The sequence below is a fragment of the Artemia sp. Qi Xiang Cuo genome, chromosome 4, assembly GCF_049724085.1.
Source record: "Artemia sp. Qi Xiang Cuo chromosome 4, ASM4972408v1, whole genome shotgun sequence".
NCBI lineage: Eukaryota > Metazoa > Arthropoda > Branchiopoda > Anostraca > Artemiidae > Artemia > Artemia sp. Qi Xiang Cuo.
In genome coordinates, this window is record NC_142797.1 from 91,653,769 (window position 1) to 91,677,416 (window position 23,648).

Sequence of the window (23,648 nt, forward strand, 5' to 3'; positions counted from 1 at the left end):
GTTAAAAATTGCTGAAAATTTTTCTCCAGCATACAAATTGCAGGCCAGACTATAATTCTTAAAAAAACGAAAATATATAAAGTATTATTTTCTTTTTCCCTGAAAAGACTATGTCAATATAAAACGAACAGAAATTAATTAAAAGAACTTTTTCACAAAGTAAGTTTTCAAAGAAAAGTAAAGAATTCCATTAAACAAAAAAATGAGCAAAAATCAAATCAAATAATCTACCAAGCGTGAAACTACCACAAATCAGCATCGATAAATAAATGAAACCCAAAACGAACAGAAATTAAAAAGAAATAACCGAGTCAAACTCAAAACGAGCAGAAATTAACATACGTTGGGCTCAACACCCCTATACCTTCCCAAGGCCAGAACATATCTGATTTATTAAAGTTATAAAAGTAAAAACATTTATATATTTTTCAGTAAAGTGCAAATTATGTTCTGGCCTTGGGAAGGCATAGGCGTTTTGAGCCCAACTCTTGTTAATTTCTGCTCGTTTTGAGTTTGACTCGATTATTTATTGCAATTTCTCTTCGTTTTGGGTTTCATTTATTTATCGATGCTGATTTGTGGTAGTTTCACGCTTGGTAGATTATTTGATTTTATTTTTGCTCATTTTTTGTTTAATGGAGTTCTTTACTTTTCTTTGAAAAACTTATTATGTGAATTTTTTTTTTAATTAATCAATATATAAATGGAAATCTATCAAAAAGTAAAAACTTAATTTACTTGAACAAACAATAAAGGTCATCTAACCACAGGTCCATAACCCCTAATTAAAACTCACATTTTAATCAAACAATTCATGAAATGTAGATGGAATGGATTTTTTTTGGTCGAATCCATTCAATTTATATTTCGTAAATTGGTTGATTAACCTTTGAGTTTTAAATAGGGGCTATGGACCGGAGATTAGGTGACCTTTATTGTTTCTTCAAGTAAATATAGTTTTCTCTTTTTGATAGATTTCTATTTATACATTGATTTTAAGAGGAGAGTGACACATGGTATAATCATAGACATTCACTTTCTTTTTCTTGTGTTAAAACACCAGTGCTGAAAGTTTTATTTAATATGTGAGCTTGTTTCTTACTTATTAATTTTCATTTTTTTTCTTCTCTTCGTTCGTTAAGTTGTTATATTTCTATGTATGTTATTTTTTAAAAGAAAATTTTTTCGTTTTTTTGTTGTATTTTTTTTTTCGTTAAGAAAGCCTCCCGGACGTTGGGCCGAAATATTCAGAGTATTTTTAATTAAGTGTTTTTGGATGTTATTTATTGTTTCACTGCTTTATTAAAATTAAAACAAAACATTTCTTAGAAAAATGTTTATTAAATTAAGCGAAACATTTTTGTTAGAAAAACGTTTATTAAATTAAACGAAACGTTTTTTTGCTTAATTTTTCGTAAATGGAAAAGCAATCTGGTATAAGAAATTATTTATACTATTGCTAAAGGGTTTGGCAAGAGTCCTATGATAAAATACAGGCTAATTCATAATGGGAAATGACGTGTTCAACATTATTGAACCAACTTCCTGGTTGATTATTGATGATTTAGCCGAATTCATTGAACAATGGTCTCAAAAAATACTACAATTGTTTATTGTTCGCTTCCATCCTGAAAAAATATCCCTATCAGTTGTCCTTCGCAATCTCTTTCATCAGAGCAAATGTACGAGAACACTTGCTTTGAATTTTTCCTACTATTTCATCTACAGGGTTGCTCGTGAATCAAGCTCTCTAATAACTCTCAAAAAACAAATATACCCCTGTGATCCAAAATTTCTGCTTTCAGCATGCAATGAAGCAATAAATAAACTCTACGGAAAAAATTTAATGAATTTCAATCAGAATACACCCGAGGATTTGCATGCACTAACAGATATTTTTGACAATAAAATTACTGTATATCTTCCAGTGAACAGTAAAAAAGGTTACTTAGTTGCCATCATGAAACTGAAGAAAATGCATGAAAAATAGACATTTATTTTCAGTTCTAAGCAGTTTAGGACCGGCACTTGACTTAGCACTGGCACAGAATTGATTAATCTCACATAAGAACTTGGTTTCAATTTAACCGAGAGCAATTTCCAGAACTAGTTAAGCAACAGAAAAAGCAACATCATTCCATTGTACGTGCCCTAGCAAGAAGCAATAGCAAATAAAATGATTTAAAATTTAAAAGAAAACGTCTTCTCCAGGCGGGTGGTAGCTTTTTTACACTTTTACTGCCAATAATTGCAGGAGTTGTAAATAGTTTTCTATAGAAAAAAAAGGATAAACCCTACAAATCGACGCCAATAGAACTCACCCTTTTACCAATGGAACACTTTGAGGACAATCTAAGTAAATTTATTAATGATGAGAATATTGCCAAAGATAAAATTTACTTTTACTTCAAGATGCACTTTGACGAGAGGACAGACATAAACCCTATCATATGAGACCGGTCAATGTGAGTGTCATTGATAAAAAGAAAACGCTTTAAGATTCTTGAATAACAACATCAACACATCCAAAGGAGGAAGAATCAACATTGTCCAATCTTTTGTCAAGCTTTGGAGACCTACTGCCACACTCATATCCAGAGCAAAGTAAAAGACTCTTGATATATCTCATGGAAAGTGAAAATATTCAAGTTGATGGTCAATGGAATCAAATTATAATTTATGGGAAAAGTTATAATCTACTTGATTTTATTCATGATATGGTTACAAATCTTAAAGGACTTTTTATCATTTGATAATTATCTATACAAATTTCTAATCACATTAAACTTCCAGAAAAATCTTATTACCAATAAGCAAATTCTAAAAAGATTAAAGAACATAGTATTCTAACGTTAAAAGAAGAAGAAGATTTAAAATCAATCTAGGAAAATACTAGCACACCTACAGCTACTAGCTGTAGAAACAATTATTTGATGACACCAGTGGTGGTGAGACAAAAGCGAAGGCGTATTGATATCAACCCATCACCATCATCACCACCAACTAGAATGAAAACGGTAACAGCCACTACACTACTTGTTTGTATTCAATATGGTTGAAGTTTTTAAACATATCTATAAAAATTTTGGTGAAGTGGGAAGACTAAGTTCCCCCACAACACTTTCTTAAGTCACTGGACTTCAAAATGGGCTAGAGAGAGAGTATCTACAAAGTGAACCAAGTTACACTCTACACTAAATTCATAGGGTTCGTGGTAAACATTATCGAAAAACTAAAGCCTTTTTTCCCACTGCATGTAATGCAAGCAGAACTTTTAATATTAGATCAGATTCAAAGTCGTCACAAAATACCCTACAAATACATTCTACTTGCAATCAGTGTCTTTAATCGTTATGCATTGGCTATTCCATTGCGGACAAAGAGACTTGATGAAGATGCTAAGGCTATAGAAAGCATTCTTGAGCAAGATTGTTTTACAAAAATTGTAACGGATCGAGGTAGTGAAACTGTTAATCCACGTGTCGAAATTATGTTGTTGAAATATAACATAATGCTCTATCACAGTCATAGTCCTATGAAGGCTGCATTGGCCAAACGATTGATAAGAACTATTTGACTTTTAATTTCAAGATATTGTACAATGAAAAATACTGCTACTTTTGCTCATGATTTAGGTAAAATCATGCAAATTTATAATCAACACTTCCAACGATCTCTGTCCAATATTAGTCCTCAGGAAGTTCATTGAGGAGATAATGATACACTTGACATTTTTCTCAAACAATATTCCAATAAAAAGATTTTGAAGAAGAAATAATTCAATGCCAGTGATACTGTTCGAATTAATAGAACAACTAAATTTTTGAAAACGAGAATTAATTTTGGTTCATTAAACTTTTTAAAGTGTCAAAGATCCTAGACATTAAACCCGTAACGTATCGTCTACGAAACACCAAAGATGAAGAGATTTTTGGTAGTTTTTAAGGCTCTAATCTTCAAAAAGTCAAATAATAATAGTGAAATACATCAAATTTAAAAGATATTAGAGAGTGATTCACACAGGGGCAAGAGAGAGCTGCTTATGCATAGGCTAGTATATAACTCTGAATTGAATTCCTGGGTAGCAGTTGAAAACATATAAAATGCCCAAGGATTTCTATTTGACATTCATGTCTAATGTCTATGATCCACTCTACGATGATATGAATAAAACAAGTGATTTTTGGACAAAACTCTCTCCCACCATCAAATTTGATTTGGAGTATGAAGTTGCTCTTGTCGATTGTATTCTCAAAAATACTTATGATATCCTGAGAAAAGACCGTATCTATGATATAAAAGTTAGACCAATTGATTTGCCACTCGTTACCAAGGAATGAATAGAATCAACTAACTCTGGTGAATATTCATTCATCACACTACCTTACAAAGAATTTGTTAGTATGAAGGATTTGTGTCGTGCTATCAATAGAAGAGTCTCCGCTAGTAAAAATGGTGGCTTTAAATTTAACAATTCAATTGAACAGTGCAAGTTCCACATTCGTTCTCCAATTGACAATGAGTAGGTTATTCTCAATGATAATCTGAGAGATATTCTTGGTTTAAGAAAATATACGTGTAATCAATGGTATAAGTGCAGGAAGCACCAGTGACATGGAACATATCATTTTTGCCAACTTTCATTCATTTTTGCCTGGCTTTTCCTCCGACAGTTGTATGTTCTTTTTGCGCTTCATTTGTTGAGACATCGAGAGTTGGCAATAACAAAGTTCCACTCCTATGTGTTCTTCAAAGAAAAACCTGTCAAATAATATTCATTATTACAATATAAAGCATTTTCAATATATCCCTGTAAATACTTATTATTTGGAACTCTGCCAGTTAACATTAAAAACTGAATTAGCTGATCCTTTAGCAATAATAAAAGGTTTGGTTGGATTACTTGTCACCTTCGAACCATTCAATAACGAGATGGCTAATAGGAAAATTTTATTCCTTTGTTCTGGTATTGAATACTATGTTGTCACTCTTGGTTCAAGGTGTCCAAAACAAATGGGTCATGGAATGGACTATTACTATGGTCTTTGCAGTTGGTTCAATAAGTTGTTTCGCTCTGCATTTCCAACTACTACTAACAACTCACCACAGCACCAAGCCAACTGAGGCAAACACAGCTCCGCTCATTCCTCCATCCCAATGTATTCAAAGTCGCTCTTTTTACACCCTTCCAAGAAGTTTCCATTTCCTTTAAATTTTTCTTTATGACTACCTCCAACCCAAGACAAGGACAACCTGCTTTCCGTTTTGCCCTAGACGGTTGGACAAAAAGAACAATCTTTGTTAATCTGTCATTCTTCATCCACATATTATGCCCTAGCCACCTCAACCTTTCCTCCATTATAGCCCTAAAGAGCGGTATTGCACCACATTTTTCGTCCAGCCTATCGTTTGAAATACTGTCAGTCAGCCGGGTATCCAGAACAATGCTTAAGCAATTTCTCTGGAAACATATAGCAAATCATAATCCACTTTTCGGGGCACCCATGCTTCAGAGCTATATTTGACCAATGTCATCACTGTAGCTTCTAATATTCTAATCTTGGTTTGCAGACTTATATTCCTATTCTTCCAAACCTTTTTTAATTGAGAAAAAACATCCTGAGCCTTGACTATTCTACTTTTAACATCTTCACTGGTCCCACCATCTTTGCTAATAATACTTTCAAGGTAAGTGAAGCTGCCCGATTGATAAATCATTTTATTGCCCCACGTCACCTTTTCATCTTCACTTATTCCTAGCCTTTGTGACTTAGTCTTCTTAACATTAATTTTCAAACATATTCTAACACTCTGAACTCGCAAAACCTCTAAACATTCATTAATTTTGCTCACACTTTCATCTAGGATGCTTAAATCATCAGCATAATCTAAGTCCAGGAGAGTTTTTCCTCCCCATTTGATTCTGTGGTCTCCCATTGCCTTTCCTGTGCTCCTTAAGACAAAGTCCATAAAAATGATCCATATAAAGGGGGATAGAACACGACCCTGCATAACCCCTGATTCAGTACAAAGTTCATTAATTAGAATCCCGTGCGAATGCTGTCTCGTTTGCTAGGCTATAATTTCTTCGAGGGGTGCCACTCCTTAAGTAGAAATAGAGTAGACTGCAAGGTCCCCAGTCTTGCAGGTACCCCAAAAGGGTCGAGGCAGCCCTTTGCAGAGGCCGTCGTCCAAAGATCTGAATCTTATACCCTGCCACAGTTGTCCTCCTATAGAGGTTCCTCCTGCCATGGCGTTCTGCGTCACCTTGCAATTTAACCCATTACTAGGAGAAGGTTTTTATCTCATGGGACTTGTGAAAACACCGGTGGGCCCTTTTGAGTGTACATTTGGGGGGAATTCTTCCTCCTCCAACTGTATTTATGACACTGGGTGAGGCTGCCCCAGGTTTTATTATGAACACCCAGGGACAAGGTCCCCCCCTGGTCCGTACTACATATCTCTAGAGCCTTCCCCAATCGCCACATGGGAACACGCTGAGTGGCCAGGGGGAGGCAAGGAATATAAGTTAAGACAATAAATCCAAAAAAAATTAAATGAAAGCAGGTTTTGAAAATGGTGATAGAAAAATATGGTACTTAGGCTGTATGTTATTGCAACCACACTAAAGAATTGAAGTTATTCAAAGTGAAATATACCAAAATATGATGAAAATATGATACTTTAGTAACAAAATTATTGAAACTACAGCAGAGAATTATGGAAAGCAGGCTGCCTAGAATGCATCATATTAAATATTTAACCTAATTATCTCCATAGATTAAATATTTAATTAAAATATATTCTACCGGCTGTACCGGCTTTCTCTCTCTACATTTTGCATCCTCTATATTACACAATTAGGGCTCTGGCAAGGATTAAAAAAAGTGTTTTGGAAAATCTCAGGTCTGGTGCACGATCTCTTGGTGAGCGATTGAAATCTCAACAAAGTGAAAAAGGTTTTAAAAGGTTGAGGAACAGTTCAACACTCATCAGTCTCTACTCAGTTCAGAAACGAAAGACCTCACTCTTGTCAATGAAGGAGAAATTGTGAAAACCAAGGAAGAAATTATTAGATTAAAAAGGGTTTTTTTTCCTAAGCTGAAATGGCATAAATCTATTCAATGCAGAAAATTTTGATTTGAGTGTAAAAGGTAGTTACTATGAACAATTCTACCCACAACAGCTGCTCTCATAAAGCATTTATTTTCAAATGTATTCCAATGAAGATTATTTCATGGATTTATCTTCCACATTTATAGATTTATATACGGTAGTCAAGAAATCTGAAAATAAAATGCCAAATCCTACTGATGGAGTATCCTAAGAACGTTATGTATTACATTATTTATTTAGACAATCAGTATCTACATTAGTGGAATATTGGTGAGCGCTAGCAACAACCTCAAATTATACGAGCTATGCAGTTCAAGATGACACCAAAGTCAAATAGGGACCTGAAGGGTTCAACCAATGAATATGAATATAAGACAGTCACTGACTCTACAAATGCACTTAGAGAGGTAACTAGTGAATTACATTTAGTTGGGAAAATCAATTTCGAGATATTTAATATACCCCAGTGGCTACCACCGAATATGAAGTTGGACATAAAATTAACTAATGACCCATCCGATTTCATTTTCGAAAGGTACTTACTATAGCACCCGATGAAACAAGCTCTCTCACTTTGGCAATACTTCATGTATGAAAGCAACAGGCTATGAGTTCTATTGCTTTGGCAGTGGAAAAACTGAGAGGTAGAAAAAAAATATTAAACTACTTGTTCCCCATACAATCACCAATCAGCGTCATATTGCCACGGGTTCACACACCTTCACCGACTCTTCGTTTAGCAATGGTGAAATTCATTCAAATTTGGCATTGACATTTGTAAAAAGAGCTTGTGCTATAGGATCGTGGCCAAGATCCCCTCACAAATTTAAAATTTTTGAACTTTCCTTTCTTGTATGTAAAGTAAATGGAATCCCACTCTACAATTTATCCTTTGATAAATCCTTTAAGATACTGTATGAGTTCACAATGTAGTCCCTAGATCAAGATTCATAGCTATTTGATTATGGTATAACCCATACAATGTTTGCAAAAAAATCATGGTATCAATGTATTGGACTTGTTTGGCACTCAAAATATAAGTATTATACGAACGGAGTTTGTATGCTTTAAGTGCACCTTTGCCGAGCCATTAGCTGACAGTATAGCATTAATCTCATTCTATCAATTTGAAGCTTATTCAATATGGATCTGTACATGTCTAAATACAAATTCTATTGTATACCCTAGGATTCCCTTCAACAAGCTCAAAGTGTTAACAACACCCTTTTCATTGTTCATAGCAGTCAATCGAGCGGAAAGACAATTGACTATGTATCTTTAAGACAACGAAGAATATGGAATTTTTTTATCCTCTTGGTCTACCATTCGCATTTTACACTCCGCGCAACAAAAACTTTATTGAAACAGTGGGAAAACTATTATTCAAAACCATAACATAGAGCAGGATTTAACGACTAAAAGCTGTAGTTGTCATGTACTATTTTATTTCATTTTCCGATGTTGTAGCCACACTTAAAATTAATTTCTCAACATTTACGTAGACAACCCTCACCTGAATAACTTTCTAGTGGATAATACACTTTCATACCAGTATAATTTTTATTTCAGTTTCCTACGAATAAAATATTCAAAAATCTGTTGGAAATTTGTTTATTAATAAAAAATGTATATAGATAAAAATAGATTTTTCTTTTCTTGAGATTTCTCCTTCTACGTATAGGTAGTTACTGAGAACAGCTAATAGCTTCATATCACAATGTAAGTTCACTCCAATTGTATCTCTTTGGTAAGTGCATAACACTTTTTTCATTCATATTATAAAATTCACGTTTTTCAATTTGCTTATTTGAAACAATATCACATACAGTGTTTCCAAATGGAGAGTCACTTTCTGTAACAGCCAAATAAAAATCAGTTGGCTTATTATCATAGTAGCCGTTGTCTTCACAGCGATGATGTAGAGATCAGATTCTGTTGTTATTCAAGAAGTTGAAGTGTAGACCTGACTCTTCCTAAAAAAAACAATTTAATACCATGACGATACCAGCCTCTAAGAAATAAACTAAAGTTTCGTTTTGGTTTCTTTCCAATTATGCCAGGATAGGTATTCTCCCACTGATCTCGTTTATCATAGTGACAATTGGAGCATAGGAATCTTCTAGCGTGAGAGTCATAAATCTCTTTAACACACGCATTGCAGTCTTTAATTTGTACTGTATTACTTCTATACAATTCACATGGATTGCATAATTTACACTTTTTATTATACTCGTCAAAAATTGTACAATTCTAACAGGATGACCAGCTACCCAAAGTATACATGCATAGTGGACATGTATAGAACATTTTCTTCACTGTTCACTCTTTCACCACCAAAAAGAAACTGACTTATGATCAATAAAGATAATTTTCTTTTCTAGTTCAAGAGAATAAGGAGGAGTAATTGAGTGACATCACACTCCAAATCAATCAAATCTGTCTTAACAGGATTTTCTAAATTTCGACTTATTTGTTGTTCTAATAAAGAAATATAGACAGAAAGTCATTTGGATAGAGTCCTAAATGAGTATTGAATTTAAAGGTAGTAGTCAAAAGAAAATCCACTGTAACATTTTGTTTTTTTTAATTAGCATGTCTAAAAATTGAGTAAACGCGTTTGGGCCACGACCCATGAGCATCATACAATAATTAAAAACTGGAAATTTATCCTTCATAATAAAGTCAAGTATTCTTTGATGGAATATTTTTTTTGCACTTATAACTTTTGAAATTGATCATTTAGATTCAGACATTTTTCCAAAATAAAAAAATTCCGGATTATTCTATGTTTCATCAATCCATCCATTTTTAAATCCTAACACTCTCACTGCTGTTTACAGACTAACTAACATGTCAAAAGATTGTTTCTACTTCGGGATATCCCTAGAGATAGGAGTGGCAACCTAGTAAAAAAATATCTAACAAGGGAAAAATATTTTTTATGTAGATACATTTTTATTTCATATTTACAATAACATATATTTCACTCATTTTTACATACTGATTCAAGTTTTTATCCTCAAAATATTCCACTATTGCATTTAAAGCAGCTTGAAGTCTATGTATATGCATTAATTAAGTTTTTCTGCAAAACTTAACTATTCCTCCAATTTGAATTTGCTCAATGATATCACATACTTTGCAAATATCTTATTCCATTTGGGGCTTATTTCATGAGGCGCATGACATATATATGGTCTTAATCCATCAGAAATTTAAGATTCCTTCGCCACTTACCAGTTAAATAGCTCCTTCACCTAGCTGAGTAAAATGAATAGGAATAAACATGTAAGACCATACTAATTACAGCTGTAAGAACGCTTCTGTAATAGAAACGTTCTTGTTTTCTTTAATACTTGAAGTTGAGATTCTTCAAGATCTTCAGAGTTATATACAAGGCCTAAATTAAAATGTAGTCAAAGTCGTGATGGATAAAAACAATGACAAACGTACGCGTTATGTGCTATGATTTGACAAAGTGAAGTTTTACTTTCAAGTGATGAAGTGCTTTCAAAAAGCAAAATGGAGGTTGAAAAAGCAAACTTTTCTACCCAATCTAGTAAACTATGAGAATAGTGGAATTCGCCGATTAATAGAGTTTGTTACCACGTTGCTTTGCACTGGTATTATTTTTTAAATATATTTAAAATATCCTAGTTTTTAATTTTGAACTTCCATAACATCTCTATCACTATTTCTAAAAACATTAGAAAGGCAACATAGAAGCCCAAGTCGTTTTCTAATTTTTTTTTCTAATTTTATTTCACAAGCTATTCCTTAGCTTTATATCAGCCATTGCGGTTGACTTATTGATTGACTTACTTATTCTACTTTATATTTCATGCATTCCTTTCTACATTAACTGCCGCGGGATAAACTAAATCCTTTAGTTGGGTATAATATTCTGGATAGCAATGATGGAAAGCACTTCATCACTGAAAGATTTGTTTATTCGTAAATGTAATGGAAAACCAGTTCTGGTAGATGAGTTTCAACATATACTTTGATCTTCTCGGGAAGCTAGATGGGCTGATAACCAAAAACCTCAAAAGCCTCTTGTAATTAATACTGCTGCGTTTGGTACTCTTTTCTTTGTATACTGCTAACTACACTATCAACTTCCAATAGTGTAAACAAACCACTCATTTTTGCTAATATGTCTTGTCAAATAAAACTTGGTGAAAAAGATATATTCAAACTGCTTTCTCTCTGAATTTTACTTTCTTACTATTATAAAATACATTTAAAATAGTGAGAGTTGATCGTAAAGGTTCAATTGGTAGTCACATAAGAATAAACATTATATTAGTGATAGAAGTTGATAGGTAAACTGGTTATGCAAATCATTTTCCTCCCGGCTTATTCCAATGTGGTTCAAATTGCCTGAGAGATAGCGTCTGCTACCTCCAATTAACCATCACTACTTGGGAGTAGTCTTGGAGATCCGTTATAGGAATAGTAATAGTTGACCGTAAAGATTCAATTAGTAGTCACATAGGAATAAACACTACAATAGTGGTCATGGTAAAAGTGGTCCCAGAGGGGGGCAGCAGCGGTAGAAACAGGTTTAATTGCAGTATTACTCCTTGTGCTTACAGCGCAAGTAGTAATACTACGGATAGACTATTGATAGTAGATGTACTTTCACAACTAATAGTAGTTATGGTAGCAGTAAAAGTATAAGTCGTCGTAAGAGTTCTCTTGACGGCTGTTGTAATATATTTAGGTACTTTCTGTTATGTTAAATTCCAACAAATTGCATTCCACTATTTTAGTTCAGGGGTTGCCGATCACTTGCATACTCTACTTTGAAATTACATACCCCTGGCCTATTATAAATTTCTGTGCTTCTTCTTTTTTCATTTTGTTTTTCAATATAATAGATAAAGAGAATTCCATAGCTTTGCTTTAGAATTAGACGTCATTATTGCAAAGGCTAAACATGACCTGAATTATATATAATTTATAAACAAAATACACTGGTGTTAGATGTTGGCTCTGCGTGTAATTTTTCCTTAAAAAGGTTATAATTCCTGCCACCCTAGACACGGTTCCCAAAGAATATAGATTGGACTCTATAGTTAAAACCGCTGATTTATTTAATTAGATATAAATAAAATTAATCCCGTTTTACCCGGAGTCTAATGTCAAATTCTTTTTCATGTAGTATTTATTGAGTCTATGGTATTCGTGATGGCTGATCTTTAATTACCCCACCCTGAAAGAAAAGACGCAAGAATGCCTTGCGTCTCTTATTTAGAGACAAAAATGCTCCTCAGGAATGAAAATAGTCACCTGACAGATTTTATATGCATCTTGTAGTGCCTTTTCTTTCAGACCTTTGATCCAATTCAAAAGAAGTGGAAAATTGTTTGCGTACGGAGCCAGTTAGGGAAAGTGTTAGCTCCCCAGGCTCCTTGTTTAGGCCATTTAATTATAACCACTAATGATTTAAGCAAAACTTTAAATTCTGCAAGGTATAACACCTTCACTTCTCTCTTAAAATTCATGTGCAAAAGCTTTTCTTGAAATGACCATCTTGTATGATTCGAAATATTCATTTTTGAGTTTGCCTGTACCATTTTGTCCCTTGAAAGAAATCCTTAGTGTTTTCTACTATTTTAATAATAGGATTCCCTTGAAATTTTGATTTGTTTAGAAATATTGTGGATAGTACGCAAGATGACACGGTTTTCCTTATATTCAAAATATGCTGTGCACATTGCTCTTATATACCAAATGTTACAGTTCCAAGCTGTTTTTGGAAATATAAAAGGTTGGGGATAAATGCCATCAGATTTATTTTGTCAGCAAAATTGTGTTCTCCCCCATTTTCCTCTTTTACACCTGTCATTTTTGTCCCTATGTGTTTTTTCTTGCACTTGTCCACTCGTATGCTAAAGTTTATTTTAGTACTTTCAAAAGAGCTATTTATTCTAATTAAATTGCCTTTGTGATTCAAAGGCAATTCTTAAATAATTGGAACATTATTCAAACTTTAGCGTAAAGAGTGAGGTATTGACGAGGGGGCAAACCCCCTCGTATATGTAATAGCTACTGTTCGTTGTAAGTTTTAATGTTGATCCTTGCATTCAGTTGAAAAACTTGTTTTTGTATATTTAATAACGAATTTAGGGTTGACTTAAAACGGTCTAACTTTCGATTAGGGTTTTATTGAAAATTTGTATAAAGGGAAGGGGGCAAAATAACCACTTATTTAAGCCCACCCATTCATTTTGGATGTTTTGGGGCCATTTGTTTTGACAAAGCGTGAACAAAGTCTCGATATGAAACTATATCTTTTGCTATTTTTGAGAGATATATAATGTACTTGTCGTTAAAGATATCAATCCACCCCTTTTTTGGTCTTCCTCATGTTTGCTTTGCGTCAATCATTCCTTCGAGTGCAATTTCCGAGAGCCGGTTGGAAGCCGGCAGGTCTCCGTAAGTAAAAGCCATAAGTTTAACTTCGTAAAATTTTGAAATGTTACTCAATTTTTAGATCATGATTGCTGATGCTTATTGAGCAAAAAAATTTAATTTTTTTAATATCCAGCAGGCTAAGGAAAATTCTGCAGGTACAGATAAAGAACTAATATTTTGAGGGCACTAATAAAATTTGCACTCCCCCTTCAGTTTCCCCCCTCAACCCCCTGTAGTTGTTGCATCTTTAGATTTTTTTTAAAGAAGGGGGAAGAAGACCCTTTACCCTCCTTAGATCTGCTCCTGGGTGTGTAGGATCTATGCTTGTTAACAAAGGTTTTTAAGATTTTTCCTAAACATATCCTTTTTCAACGTTCTTCTTTAACATTGGACCTGAAGTGCAAATTAGTGTTTATAATAAGTACCTAGAAATGCAGTGTAATAATATTCGTGATAAAAGAGGTGAACCTTTGGAAATGAGTTTTAGTTTTGTACCAGTGAAGAAGTGAGTAAGTTTGTAAGGTCACTGAAGTCTAATTGAGCTGGAGTTGATGGTTTGTCCCTTCGAGGGCTAAAAGTGATTTTAGGTTATATACTACCCTGTCTGGCTTTTATTATAAATCTTTCTTTAAAAAAGGGTAAGTTCCCTGAACAGCTTAAAGTCGCAAAGGTTATACCCCTCCATAAAGGTGGCTGCCAAAACTGATATTAAAAATTGGAGACCGAAATTGGTTTTATCTCTTTTTTCAAAAATATTAGAAAAAGTCTTCCACAAACCCCTCTATGATTTTCTCCAGGTGAATAGTTTACTCAGTGAGATTCAATTTGGATTCCGTACGTAAGACTCCACAACGCATGCCTTGCAGGATTTGGCGGAGTGCGTTAGTTGTGCGCTGGATAAGGGTAATTTGCCTATGTCAATTTTCATTGATATTAGAAAGGCATTCGATACCGTAGATTTCAAGATCTTGCTTGACGGACTGAAGTGTATGGAAATTTGTGGTACCTCCCTTCAGTGGTTGGATATTTATCTTCTCGGAAGATCCCTGCGTGCAGTGCTAAATGATGTGGCTTGGTCATCTTATCCATTAAAATGTGGAGTACCGCAAGGATTGGTTTTAGGTCCCCTGCTTTATCTTCTGTACGTCGACGCGGTGCACTTTTATCTTCATGACGTCTGTGTTACTACGTTTGCTGATGATACAGCTTTGACAGTGTGTGCGAAATCAATTTAAAAGCTGGTGTTGAAAGCTAATGATGTGCTAAGAAGACTGGAGATTTTGAAGAACCTCAGTTTACTGTGTGTCAACGTGAAAAAAACTTTCGTAATGACTTTCTGCAGAGTAGGTACACCTTTTGAGGCTAGCAGTCTAGTTATGCTGTCTGGAAGGCCGGCGCAGCAAGTTAATAATTTAAGTTATCTGGGATTTTTCATAGACTCAAACCTTTAATTGAAGCATCATAGTGATGTTATTTCTACCAAAATTGCATGAGGAATTGGGATGCTCCGTAGACTTTAGCATTTTTGCCAAAGCCGATTCTACTGATGATTTACCAATCCATTGTCTATATGTGAAAGAAGTGAATGATACAAGTGCTTGCTTCAGGGCTTTAAATTTGCTCAACGTAGGTCAACTACATGACTATCAAGCAGCAGATTTTGTCTCCAGTGCGTGCATAATCTAGTCTTAAGTATTTTACGTGATATTTACCGTGCTAACTGTAATATTCATGCATACGATACGAGTAACACTGAAAATTTGGTGGTTGAGCTTAGAAGTAGCGCGAGATCAGGATTCCAATTGCAGTTTCTTGGAACTGTCGTCTGGAATTCTTTACCAGTGAGCATTAGGGCGGCTGAAAATCTTTCGGATTTTAATAGAAAGGTAAAAGAATATTTATTAAAATAGGTTAATGAATGTGTGAATTTAATTTAATTTATTATTATTATTATTATTTACTTATTTTTTAGTGAGGAAAGGGTGTTTGGGAGGTTTGGGGGGGGGGGGTTGGAGGACAGGGAGTAACGGATGGATGAGAGTGGTAAGGAGAAATGGGTGGATGGGGTGTTAGAGTGAATGGACATGGTAGGGAGGAATGGGTGGATGGGAGGTCCTGGGGCAGGGAGCCGGTAGGTAAAAGTTAATTTGGGATTGATAATGTGAAAGAGTTTGGTTTGCTTTTTTCCCCCATTTTTTAGTTTATTGATTTGTTGCTTGTTCGTGTGTTTTTTAAATGGCTAGCTGTTTTACAGCACGCCAGTAAAAACTTAGGTTTTTTATTAGTATAGTAGTTGCAATTTGTGAAGTGTTATAATCGTGTTTATTGATAAAGTGAAGTAAAAAAAAAACGAAAAAGTTGAGTAATATATTATCTTCTGTGCTCTGAGATAAGTTATCTCATTAAAAAAAAAAAATGAAATTCCTCAAACGAAATTAACCTTAGTGCTTAATAGCCATAGAAAACATAAATTGCGTCAAACCAGCTATATATATTCTAAATCATCATTTATACACTATCACCTAAATGATGCCTTTGTGTAAAAAATTTCTTGATTACACTAGAATATAAACAGTTCTGTAAACATTCCCAAAGAAACCCAAATTTTAATATGGCAAGAAGAACAAACGTGCTAATCCGTGTTAATAGTCGAGCTTTATCAGTAATATCATCATATTTATGGATGGAAATTTATCACATTGTTTTCTTTCTTAAAAGTTAATATTTCTAATGTTCTTTTAGGAGAATCTAATAGTTATGTAATATGGATATCATATCAATTTACCTTCTGGAATTAAAAGCAATAATTGTGTAAATTGGAACAAACATTAAACCAATAAAGATATATAATAGACTTACAAACCCGTAGGATTAGAAAAAGGAGCAAATGAAATGTTGGTATGAAAAAAAAATCTTAAATTATCTTCGTTTACTGTATTAAACTTATAAACAAAGGTAAAAATTTTTAGTTTTTATTCTTATATTACTTTTCACAACGTTTTTTGTCGTGGCTGATGATCTTACCGCAAAAACTACTGCAAGGAGACTACTGAATAAACAAATATTTAGCTAAAATAACACTTACAACATTTATACTGAAAGCGCTACATTAACAAAACTTAGAGTGATACTTAGAATTTAGAAATTAGATAGATACTTGAAATTTAGAACTAAAATATTCATATTTTTGTATGTTTGATTGTTTGCCTTTTTTCCTTCTTCTAAGTTTTAGTGTTTGAATTCTTCAAATTTTTGAAAACTGGAATATTCGAACGATTTTTTTTCAAGAAGGGGAAGGTAATAATGAACTTGTTTTATAGTTTCAATATAAGGTTTTAAGAAAATCAAAAATTAATAAATCCTGAGCGCAGGCCCTGTGTACTCCATCGTCGTTTGTACGGGGCTAATAGATTACCCTGGTAATGCACAGCTTTTTATTGTCTAGTTTGTTGTTATACTTACATTTTAACCTTTTGTCTCCTTTTTTAGTTATTTAAGACTAAGAAGCGAGGATGGGGACTTCGAACTTTAGATGACTTACCACCTGGGGCATTCATTTCGATTTATGTTGGCCAATTATTGGCTGATGATGAAGCCAATATGGCTGGAAAAATGTCAGGTGATGAATATTTTGCAGATTTAGATTTTTTAGAAGTTGCACAAATAGCAAAAGATGGATACGAGTTAAGTGTTCCCGGTGATGATGTGGAAAAGTAAGTTAACTTTGTAATTTGTTATTACTTTTTTTTACTTATTTTACTTTAAATTTTACTAAATATTCCCAGCTTCCGAAATTCCAATCCAAGACCTTTTGTAAAATAACCCTTCCCCTTATCAAACCAAACAGAAGATACAATGCATAAAAAGGCAACCTTATGCACTATTTTGCTTCTTCATCGGTTATATAGAATATATGTCTTCATAGAATAGAGTTAGAATAAAATTTATTTGCGATAAAAACCCATAGGCCATGGCAAATTTAGTTATTATTCCCCCTCAACAGGTCCTGAGGTTTCAACTTCATACCTTTATCTGTTCCCATGATGTCGTGATATGCCCTTATGACAAATTTGGATGTACATAGTTTTTTTTTTTTATTTAGAGTAACATCCCAATAATATCCACTAGAAGTTCCAACGTATCACATTTTTTCCTGTCCTTTTGACAATCCGAATATGTATTGTACCTTTTGATTTAGTTTTATTCCTCCTCTAGTTTTCCTAAAAGTTGTAACTTAACACCTTATTCTGTTCCTGAGACATTGTATCTATTATTTTTGAACAACCTGGATATACTCGAACCTTTTTGAAGAAAATTGCTTTTAGAAAAAAATCTACCCTCGAATTTATAGATGGATGTCATCTGGTCCATATTGGAATATGTCCTAGTGTATACCATTTCTTCTGTCCCACTATCTAACAGATGTCACTCTTCTTAAAAAATCAAGTATTATTATTCTTTCTCCTAAATATTTTGCCACAAGATGGCCACATCAAACGACCGGAAAATTTGGCTTTCATCCTTTACCAACGTCTTTTCTCAGATACGTCGGATAAAATTGGAAAAATCTAAGTATCAGAGTGAATAATAAATACATACATCTTTTCTTAGATATGTCAGCTAACATTATCGAAATCTAAGCATCAGAGTGATTAAATTCTTTATCAACATCTTTTGTCGGATACAAAGGATAAAATTGACAAAATCTAAGTATCAGAGTGAATAAATTCTTTATCAACATCTTTTGTCGGATATAATAGATAACATTGATACAATCTAAATATCAGAGTGAAGAAATTCCTTATCAACATCCTTTGTCTGATACATATGATAACATTGACACAATCTAAGTATCAGAGTGAATAAATTCCTTGGCAACATCCTTTTTCAGATATATAAAATAACATTGACAAAATCTATCTATCAGAGTGAATACATTCTATGAACACCTTATACCTGTCATACCTTTATCTGTTCCCAAGATGTCGTGATATGCCCTTATGACAAATTTGGATGTACATAGTTTGTTTTTTTTATTTAGAGTAACATCCCCAATAATATCCACTAGAAGTTCCAACGTATCACATTTTTTCCTGTCCTTTTGACAATCCGAATATGTATTGTACCTTTTGATTTAGTTTTATTCCTCCTCTAGTTTTCCTGAAAGTTGAGACTTAACACATTATTCTGTTCCTGAGACATTGTATCTATAATTTTTGGACAACCTGGATATACTCGAACCTTTTTGAAGAAAATTGCTTTTAGAAAAAAATCTACCCTCGAATTTATAGATGGATGTCATCTGGTCCATATTGGAATATGTCCTAGTGTATACCATTTTTTCTGTCCCACTATCTAACAGATGACACTCTTCTAAAAAATCAAGTGTTATTATTCTTTCTCCTAAATATTTTGCCACAAGATGGCTACATCAAACGACCGGATAATTTGGCTTTCATCCTTTACCAACATCTTTTCTCAGATACGTCGGATAAAATTGGAAAAATCTAAGTATCAGAGTGAATAATAAATACATACATCTTTTCTTAGATATGTCAGGTAACATTATCGAAATCTAAGCATCAGAGTGATTGATTCTTGATCAACATCCTTTGTTGGTGACATAGGATAACATTGACAAAATCTAAGTACCACAATGAATAAATTCTATATCTATATCTTTTGTCAGATATAAAGGGTAACATTGATAAAATCTAAGTATCAGAGAGAGTAAATTCTTTATCAACATCCTTTGTTGGTTACATAGGATAACATTGACAAAATCTAAGTATCAGAGTGAATAAATTCTTTATCAACATCCTTTGTTGTACACATAGGATAACACTGACAAAATTTAAGTATCAGAGTAATTAAAGTCCTTATCAACATCCTTTGTCGGATACATTGGATAACACTGACAAAATCTAAGTATCAAAGTGAATAATTTCATTAGCAACATCTTTTATTGGATACATCGGATAATATTATCAAAATATATGTATCAGAGTGAATAAATCCTTTACTAACATCTTTTCTCGGATACGTCCAATAACATTATCAAAATCCAAGTATCAGAGTGAATAAATTCTTTATCAACATCTTTTATCGGATACATCGGCTAACATTATCAAAATTTAAGTATGAGAGTGAATAAATCCTTTACCAAAATTTTTTGTCGGATACCTCAGATAACATTATCAAAATCTAAGTATCAGAGTGAATAAATCATTTATCAACATCTTTTGTCAGATACGTCAGATATAATTGATGAAGTGTAAGTATCAGAGGGAATAAATTCATTAGCAATATCTATTATTGGATACATCGGATAACATTATCAAAATCTAAGTATCAGAGTGTTTAAATTCTTTATCAAAATCTTTTGACGGATACATAGGATAATATTGACAAAATCTAAGTATCAGTGTGAATAATTTTTTTTATCAACATCCTTTGTTGGATACATAGAATAACACTGAAAAAATCTAAGTATCAGAGATAATAAACTCTTTATCAACATCCTTTGTTGGATACATAGGATAACATTGACAAAATCTAACTATTAGAGTAAATAAATTCTTTATCAATATTCTTTTGTCAGATACATAGGATAACACTGACAATATATAAGTTTAAGAGTGGATCAATTCCTTATCAACATCCTTTGTCGGATACATAGGATTATATTGACAAAATCTAAGTATCAGAGTGAATAAATTCTCTATCAACATCCTTTGTTGGATATATAGAATAACTTTGACAAAATCTAAGTATCACAGAGAATAAATTCTTTTTCTTTTGCTTGATACGTCAGATAACATTATAAAAATCTAAGTTTCATATTGATTAAATTCTTCATGAGTATCTTCAGTCACTTACAACAGATAACATTGACAAAATCTAAGTATCTCAGTGAATAAACCATTTATCATTTTTTATACATCAGATAACATTCGCAAAACCTAAGTATCAGAGTGAATAAATTCTTTATCAACTTCTTTTGACAGATTTGTTTGATAACATTCACAAAATCTAAGTGTAAGAGTAAATAAATTCTTTATCGACATCATTTGTTGGATACGTTGGATAACATTGAAAAAATCTAAGTATCACTGTGAATAAACTCATTATCAACATCTAGTGTCAGATACGTCTGATAAAATTATCAAAATCTAAGTATCAAAGTGATTAATTCCTTATCAACGTCTTTTGTCGGATACATAAGATAGCAATGACGAAATCTAAGTATCAGAGTGAATAAATCATTTATCAACATCCTTTCTAATATACGTCGGATTAGGTTAACAGAATCTAAGATTCCGATTGAATAAATTCCTTATCAGCATTTTTTCTCGGATACGTCAGATAGCATTATCAAAATCTAAGTATCAGAGTGATTAAATTCTTTATCAACATCCTTTGTCGGATACATAGGATAACATTGACAAAATCTAAGAATCAGAGCGAATAAATCCTTTGTCAACGCCCTTTGTTGCATACGTCGGTTGCAACATTCACAAAATTTAAGTATCAGAGTGAATAAATACATTATCAACATCTTTTATCGGATATATTGGATAACATTATCAAAATCAAAGTATCAGAGTGAAATCTATTACCATAATCCTCTATTGTATTAGAATCTATTACCATAATCCTCTATCATATAGAAAGTATCTATTACCATAATCCTTTGTCAGATACCTCGGATAATATTATCAATATCTAAGTATCAGAGTGAATAAATCATTTATCAACATCTTTTTTCAGATACGTAGGATAAAATTTACAAAATCTTAGCATCAGCGTGAATAAATTCATAAGCAACATCTTTTATTGGATACATCGGATAGTTTTATCAAAATATATTCATCGGAGTGAATACATCCTTTACCAACATCTTTTCTCGGATACGTCAGATAACATTATCAAAGTCTAAGTATCAGAGCGATTAAATTCTTTATCAACATCTTTTGACGGATACATAGGAAAACATTGACAAAATCTAAGTATCAGAGTGAATAACTCCTTTATCAAAATCCTTTGTTGGCCAAATCGGATAACATTCACAAAGTCTAAGTATCAGAGTGATTAAATTCATTATCAACATCTTTTATCGGATACATCGGATAACATCACCTAAATATAAGTATCAGATTCATTAAATCATTTATCAACATCTTTTGTCAGATACATCAGAAAAAATTGACAAAATCTAAGTATCAGAGTAATTAAATTCCTTATCAACATCTTTTGTTGGCTAAATAGAATACCATTGACCAAATCTAAGTATCGGAGTGATTAAATTCTTTATCAACATCTTTTGTCGGATTCATAGGATAACATTGACAAAATCTAAGTATCAGAGTGAAAAAATTCCTTATCAAGGTCGTTTGTCCGATACGATTGATAACATTCACAAAATTCAAGTATAAGAGTGAATAAATCCTGTATCAACATCATTTGTCTGATACATCAGATAACATTCACAAAATATAAGTATCACAGAGAATAAATTCTTTTTCTTTTGCTTGATACGTCAGATAACATTATAAAAATCTAAGTTTCATATTGATTAAATTCTTCATGAGTATCTTCAGTCACTTACAACAGATAATATTGAAAAAATGTAAGTATCACAGTCTCTTTATCAACATCCTTTGTCGGATACATAGGATAACATTGACAAAATCTAAGAATCAGAGTGAATAAATCCTTTGTCAACGCCCTTTGTTGCATACGTCGGATAACATTCACAAAATTCAAGTATCAGAGTGAATAAATACATTATCAACATTTTTTATCGGATATATCGGATAACATTATCAAAATCAAAGTATCAGAGTGAATAAATCATTTATCAACATCTATTTTCAGATACGTAGGATAAAATTTACAAAATCTTAGTATCAGGGTGAATAAATTCATAGGCAACATCTTTTATTGGATAAATCGGATAATATTATCAAAATATATGCATCAGAGTGAATACATCCTTTACCAACATCTTTTCTCGGATACGTCAGATAACATTATCAAAGTCTAAGTATCAGAGCGATTAAATTCTTTATCAACATCTTTCGTCGGATACATAGGATAACATTGCCAAAATCTAGGTATCAGAGTGAATAACTTCTTTATCAATATCCTTTTTCGGATACATCGGATAACATAATCAAAATCTAAGTATCAGAGAGGAATAAATCCTTTAACAAAATTTTTTGTCAGAACCCTCGGATAACATTTTCAAAATCTAAGTATCAGAGTGAATAAATTCATTAGCAACATTTATTATTGGATACATCGGATAGCATTATCAAAATTAAAGTATCAGAGTGAATAAAATCTTTACCAACATTTTTTCTCGGATACTGGACATAACAAAACTCTTTATCAACATCCTTTGTCGGATACACAGGATAACATTGACAGAATCTAAGTATTAGAGTGGATAAATCCTTTATCAATATTCTTTTGTCAGATACATAGGATAACACTGAAAATATCTAAGTATCAGGGTGAATAAATTCTTTATCAGCATACATTGTCAAATACATAGGATAACATTGACAAAATCTAAGTATTAGAGTGAATAAATCTTTTATAAACATCCTTTGTCGGATACATACGATAAAATTGGCAAAATCTATGTATCAAAGTGAATAAATCCTTTATCAACATCCTTTGTTGCACACTTAGGATAACATTGACAAAATCTAAGTATCAGAGTTGATCAATTCTTAATCAACATCTTTTGTCGGATACATAGGATAATCTTGAGAAAATCTAATTATCAGAGTGAATAAATTCTGTATTAAAATCCTTGTCAAATACATAGGATATCATTGACAAAATCTAAGTATCAGAGTGAATAAATCCCTTATCAACATTCTTTGTTGGTTATATCGGATAACATTCACAAAATCTAATTATCAGAGTGATTAAATTCATTATCAACATCTTTTATCGGATACATTGGATAAAATTATCAAAATATAAGTATCAGATTATTTAAATAATATATCGACATCTTTTGTCATGGACATCAGAAAAAAGTTACAACGCTAAGTATCAGAGTGATTAAATTTTTTATTGACATCCTTGTCAGA

General features: G+C 32.6%; 2 protein-coding genes across 6 annotated transcripts in view; one reads left to right on the forward strand and one right to left on the reverse strand.

Moving 5' to 3' along the window:
• LOC148953619 (histone-lysine N-methyltransferase eggless-like) overlaps nt 1-23,648 on the forward strand; it is a 92,507-nt gene that overhangs the window by 19,015 nt on the left and 49,844 nt on the right. For all 4 annotated transcript variants that reach the window (XM_089088608.1, XM_089088609.1, XM_089088611.1 and 1 more), the window contains one exon: nt 17,029-17,252. In XM_089088608.1, coding sequence (XP_088944734.1) covers nt 17,029-17,252 — 224 coding nt within the window. The remainder of the gene's footprint in view (nt 1-17,028; nt 17,253-23,648) is intronic.
• The window catches only part of LOC148953620 (uncharacterized), a 76,899-nt gene that overhangs the window by 10,673 nt on the left and 42,578 nt on the right, over nt 1-23,648 (reverse strand). Inside the window, exon 1 of one of the 2 annotated variants that reach the window (XR_016141725.1) lies at nt 10,939-11,017. The exons of the other annotated variant lie outside the window; for it this stretch is intronic. The gene's annotated coding sequence lies outside the window, so the exon portion shown is untranslated. Of the gene's footprint in view, nt 1-10,938; nt 11,018-23,648 lie in introns of those variants that run through there. 2 annotated transcript variants of the gene reach the window in all.